At 29.6% G+C, this 6,591-nt stretch overlaps 1 protein-coding gene across 1 annotated transcript; it reads right to left on the bottom strand.

The window, feature by feature from the left end:
- Positions 1 to 707: 707 nt before the first annotated feature.
- On the bottom strand, positions 708 to 1,403 carry LOC123200646 (oligosaccharyltransferase complex subunit ostc-like). The gene has a single exon (XM_044615950.1). The coding sequence runs from the start codon at positions 1,322 to 1,324 to the stop codon at positions 803 to 805; it is 522 nt and encodes a 173-aa protein (XP_044471885.1). The 5' UTR covers positions 1,325 to 1,403; the 3' UTR covers positions 708 to 802.
- Positions 1,404 to 6,591: the final 5,188 nt, after the last annotated feature.

The following is a 6,591-nucleotide window of genomic DNA, read 5'->3' as shown; positions in this document are numbered from 1 at the left end:
ACACTTAGGATTAGATAAGGATTATCCCAAGACAGGCAAAGATGCTCTAACAAAAATTCAGCTATTCTTTTTAGCACCCTCATCCTAAATCAAGTCCTTTTCAAGATTATCTATTTTGCAATCTATGACGCACACACTATGAAAACACTTTCTCAAAATTATTAATAACATAATTGTGAATGAAGACTTCTGGATTGCATGTCGGAAAAAAAAAAAAACTATATGTTTCTAATCTTCTATGCATTTTGTTTATTCTCATCATAGTCAATATATGGAATGATTGACTAATCTGCAATATTGCTACCCTAATCTATCTTGTGTAAGAATTTAAATTATATACATTAGTTGCTGACAAAAAAATTGCATTAAAAGATACTCATTTGAACTACATATTCACTCAGCCACACCAATAAAGTTTGAATTATGCATTTTCAGTTCAACAGTACTAGAAGAGGAAAGGGTTATCTGTGTAAACACGGGCAGCAAAATCAGTCTCTCTTATCACACATCTTATTCTAGTACTCCCTTCTTGTTCTTCTTCACATCACTTTTCACAATTATTGTGGACAAAAACAGATAATTACCTCTTCATAAACTTAATATCATGTAAAGGAATGTTTTAGCACAGATTAATTTCGAAGACAAAGTGAACAAAGAGAATCAGAAAACTACTACTACAGAAAAAAGTTTCAAATCAACACAAAAGATAAACTAATAATTTATATTCTATTCATTGCAAATTCCTGCAAATGAAAATTGAAAGTCTAAATCCAAAACAAAACCCATTAATAAACCTGAAAATTCACCCCAAATAACCAGGGATTTTAATACGAATAAAAAGCATACTCATAACATAAGCGATAACAAGGGATGAGATACCAGCAGTGGCATAAGAAACCTTGACACTTTTAGCCCTGTTTTTATCAAGAGCCAGATCCAAAAGCACGATCCCCATCCCACCAAGCACGAACATGAACCCTGACGAGAGACCCTCGATGATGTATTGACCATTGACGCGGCCAGGAAGGAACACAACGGGCCGAACGGACCCCGTTGCCGGGTCCTGGGTGGACCCGATGCCTGGAGGCTCCACAATTACGTCGTAAACGATCCCTGAAACCACCATGAAGTAGGTAAGGAGAACGACAGCGAAGACAGTCATGGCTGAAGGGAGAGTGAATGAGGGAAGCTTCAGGCGGAGTCTGGGTGGGCTGAGAATTGAGTACGGGAAGATCCTCAGTATGTGGAAGAGAGGATCCACGGATGAGGATGAAGTCTCTGCTTGGGTAGAGAGGCTCTGTGATTGTTCTGATTTGGGAGCCATTGTTGTGTTGGATCTTGCTTTGTTGTTGGGTTTTAGATCATCGGTTTGAAGGGAAATACCTCATTGCCTCTAATGTGCTATTTTGTTATATATATACGTACTTTATAAGTTGCGACGGCAGTAATTTTTTAATATAAGATTTTTAACTGAAATCCCTACAAAGAATTATGGTGCCTCTCATTCTGGATGTGCACATTACGAGTCGTTAAGTGTGCATAATTTAATTTAAATTATAAAATTAAATTAAATAATTTAAAAATTATAATTTGATTTATAAAATAATTTAATTTATATTAATAAATTTTTGAAAAATGATTTAAGGTTACAGTTTGAGCAATTTTTAAATCAAATTAAATTAAATCATAAATCATATATTAAAATTAATATATATATATATTTTAATTTGTTCAAATAACAGATTTTTACTCTTTAAGTGTAAAAAATCATTTTCTCATCTATATATTAAAATTTTTATAATATATTAAAAAGATTAAAAAACCTTCAAACTTAATAATACTTCGTACTTAAAATTTTATTAAATAATTGTTTATATCTCTAATTTATATTAATTTCAATTAAAAATATAAAAAATTTTACAAGTAACAAATATAGATATGGTTGTCAATATCATATAATCAAATGTTTGAAAGTGTTTTGTAATTTTTGAAAATGTTGGTATTTTTTCAAGGGGTTTTGGAAACTCAAAAAAAGTTTGAGCGAGTTTTTAAAATTTTTAATATTTAAATATCTCTTTCAATAGTTTCAAAAATGACTTTCACACCCCTAAAGAATTGCACATAATGCAACAAATTGTGAGTTTGCATCACTTGTTTTTTAAATTTATCTTATCATTTTCTTTACATGTTTATTGTATATGTAGGTTATGCCCATTTACCATGTTTGTTTTATGTCCTAAATAACTATAATTCAATATTATTTATACAGTAGGAAATTTTGGAAATAAAATATTTTAATTGCTTCTACCCATAATCCAAACCAATTAAACCTATATTTTTTTAGTTTGGTTTGGTTTAAAATTTTTTCAAACCGTTTTTTTAATTTGATTTGAAATAGTCTTCGGACCATACCAAATTAGACTACGTACATCCTTAATAGGTGTGCAAACCATTATTCAAATCGTTAAAAAACATAGTTTAAATAGATTTGACTTGAAAAATTATTTATTTTATGCTACAGTTTAGTTTGGAGTTTTGATGGGCATAAAATAAGACTAAATTGAAATTGTTTTTATTAATTGTTTTAGAACTAAATAACATTATTTTATTACATAACTTAGTTATAATAAATAGGAAACTCGAGGGTTCCACTTGCCCTCTTAGTGTTTTTTTGTTTTTTCATAGTAATATTATGTATATCTATTTTGGGTACATAAATATATATATATATATATATTTATATATGTCATCATATAATTAGTTGTTATTTTATTTTTAATTCAAAATTATTCAATCATATAATAAAACATATAAGTGTGTACTTATTTATACTTCTAAAATAGATACATATAATTTTATTATTTGTTTCTGATTTAAAACTTAACTTTCTATCTTTGTATTGTCTCTTGTAGCTTGGGCTTGTTTCAGTCATTTAGAGCTATCAATATGTTCTTATATGTGTCTTTTTATATATACAAGTATTGTTTTATTTTTAGTTTTTATGTAAAATTGTTGATTTTAATTGTTTCTTGTTAGGGTTTTGTCAATTTCCTTGAGAATATGGTCCGACTCAAGGGTGTTATAAGGGTTAATTTGTTGGCTGAGGTAATAGAACGATTTGAGTTGAGTGGTAAAATAGATACAATAGGATAACAACAGTTTACAATTTGATAGATTCGATTAGAAGTATACATAATTTGGTTCAAATAATAAAATCAGGTCAAATAGTTTAAAAATTACAGTTTGATTTGATTTAAGTTAATAAATTTTGAAAAATAATTTTCAATTTAGGTTACAGTTTGGGGATTTTCAAACCAAATCAAACCGTAAACCGTATTTTTTAAAAAAACATATATATAATTATATTTGTAGAATTTTTCAATAAGTAATTAAACATAAGCTTATTTTTTCATATTTATTTTGTCATTTTTTATACATATATTGAATATATATTACATATTTATTTTATATATCTATATTATATTGAAAAAAACTATAATTCAATTAATTTTATTAAATAATATATAGAGATATTAAAATTTTTACCACCGAAACACCATGCGTATACAAAATTACCACTCATTTTATTTATTAAACATTTATATTGCGAAGTCAAAATAATACTAAGATTGTCCTTATCTTCAACCTTAAAAAGAGAAAGCTTTTCAACCTTTCACAAGAGAAGGCCAACTGTTAATTACAAAATAACAGGTGTTTTGCAAAAAATTTTCATAAAATTCATTCAAATCCTAGTAGTAGTGATCCAAATCCTAATATTATGTATTTTCTTTGTTTTACAATTGAAAACCAAGAAATGTCAAGTAGATAAACTCTGCAATTTCTAGGAAATGAGATTTTAATATTAAATGTTGTTATGTGCTAGTTAAATTAGTTAGATTACTGATAGTTTCAACCAAAAAAAATTGATTAAATTAGGTGAAAGGATGTGTTTATGATTTATTAAACTAGAAAAAAATGTTATTAGTGAAAAACAACAGGTAGGCCAGGTTGCCTACTTGTTTTTTGGACCTTCCCAATTATTTTCCAAGTTTATTTGCTTATGTTGCATGTTTATTTCAATAAAAAATGGTGGTAGTAAGAAAAAGAAGAGAATCGATACAACTTTATGTTACCAAGAGTCGTGTTGCAGAAAGAGATAATCTACAAGAAAAACAGGTTAATAAAGAAGAAAGAGAGAATTATTCGACATACAATTGGGCATAACCACACAGTTTTCATGAGTATGATGTGAATCATGGTGATGATGATGATAATAAGAAATACTATGATGACTATGAGGGTAATGATAATGATAACGATATTGATCAATTTGAGTGGTTTGTCAATGCCGATAAAATATATGATGTACCAATCCAAGACCCTAAGATGTACAATGTATGAGAAGATATTCAGAGAAGTCAAACTAATCATTGTAATGATGAGGCTGAGTGTAGCATGAGACATTATGGTTCTATAGATCATGGAGCATATGCAAGTCAAATTTTGGATCTGAATGTGTTTTAGTGAGTTATTGAGCCTGTTATGAATATTGAGATAGTGGGTATTAGTAATTACGAAACACAAACAAGATAACAGTTTAAAAGTAATAGGTTTTTATAATTCGAAGGCAGAATTGAAAGCATTATATATAAAATAAGTTTTAGATATAGGTTTTCAATAAAGCGTAAGTTACTCTGATTGGAAAAGTTTTAGATATAGGTTTTCAATAAAGAGTAAGTTACTCTGATTGGAAACAATGGGAGATTAAGTGTGTAGTAAAGCATTGTAAATGGTAGGCACCGACAACAAGGGACGAGGATGGAGACTTTTGGGTACTATAGTTTATGAGGGACATAAATACTTGCCTACAGGATTAAATATTATCACATCATAGAATGGGTGTTACCCAAGCTTTGAGGACCATTCTTAAATTAATGTTTGTGATTGACCACATATATCAATTGAAGGAAATTATTTTTGACATTGCGAATATGTACAAGATCAGCATATCATACACACAAGCGTGGTACGCTAAGACATATGTTATAAATGTATTACGAGGATGCCCCAAGGAGTCTTTTATGCTTTTACCCAAGTATTGTCACAACTTGGAGTTATAAAACCCAAGAATCGTAACACATATTGACACTGACGTAGAAAATAAGTTTCAGTTTTTCTTCATGGCATTAAGTTGTTTGATAAAAGAGTTCTATCAATTTTATCATTTGGTGATTTGTATTGACGCTTCGTATTTAAAGGGAAAGTATCTTGGGACATTTTTCATTATTGTTGTGAAAAATGGTAATAATCAGATATATCCAGTGACATTTGGTATTAACGGAAATGAGGGTATAGAAAGTAGATGCCGTTCTTGAGGTACTTATAAATGTGTATTAGTAACATCCTAAATTTAGCCATAATTTCAAATTCACATAATGCAATCATTGCGTTAGTGACAAAACCTTATGCCTAATGTCATCCACGGTTTTGTTAACTACCATATAAAAAGTAACATGTGTACATAGTACAAAAAACCAAGCACATTAAAAAATTATTTTGAAAGGTTGCAAAAGCATATCACCTTCATGATTTTGATGTTGCGATAAGAAGAATATCCTAATTAAATTTTGATATGGCAACCTATTTGACCAATATTGGGTATGAAAGATAGGTGTGAACCCATTTTAGCAGGTTGTCATTTAACATCACGAAAACAATATTGTCGAGTCTTTCAACGCTTTAACATGGATTGCTTGTGCTTTGTCTATCACCATACTGGTTGAGTTTGTTAGAAGCACATTACTACATTGGTTTTCAATTAGCGAAACCTTGCAGGTAAATATCATAAGTTTAATATGTATGTTAAATGCTTTGATATGTCTATCTGTTGTTTGATTTATTTATTTTTTAGGAACGAATAGGGTTGGATTCGAACTGAGCTTGATTCGAATGAGCCCAAAATTATCCAACCCTAGTCGAGCTCGAGCTACTCGTCAAAATTTTCAATTAAAAATTTTGATACAAAACGACGTTGTTTTGACTAATATGTATTAAAACGACATCGTTTTAATAACAAAAAATAAATCAAATTGAATTCGAGTCAAGTTTAAACTTGGCTTTCACGAGCTCGAGCTCAACTATATGTAAATCGAGCAGAGCTTAAACTCGATTCGGCTCGAATCTAGCCCTAGAAACAGATGAGAGAACTCACCCGTTAACACCATAGGTCAAGGATAAGATTGTTGGACATATGTGTGAAATAGGAAACATGATGGTCAAACCAATCAACCTCCACAGATACAAAGTCTTTGATACGAGATAATAGGTAAATGTTGTTGATCTGGTGCAACGGACTTGTGAATGTGGAAAATATCAATTTTCCCATATTTCATATACACACATCGTTACTATGACACAGTTCAATAACTTGTTAGACTATTTTCGATATGTTAGCGTATACTACTTCACATAATATTTGTGAGAGGTATACAAAAAAAATATTAATCTAGTAGGGGATCAATTGACTAGTTAATCTAATCAATGATTTATCTATCTATGATGTAATGACGATAGTTTGATTGTTTGTCCAAC

This window comes from Mangifera indica, chromosome 17, assembly GCF_011075055.1.
Source record: "Mangifera indica cultivar Alphonso chromosome 17, CATAS_Mindica_2.1, whole genome shotgun sequence".
NCBI lineage: Eukaryota > Viridiplantae > Streptophyta > Magnoliopsida > Sapindales > Anacardiaceae > Mangifera > Mangifera indica.
This window is presented reverse-complemented; position numbering and strand designations above follow the sequence as displayed.

Coding starts and splice junctions, on each gene's coding strand:
- LOC123200646 (XM_044615950.1), bottom strand. CDS start 1,324: ATGGCTCCCAAATCAGAACAATCACAGAGCCTCTCTACCCAAGCAGAG.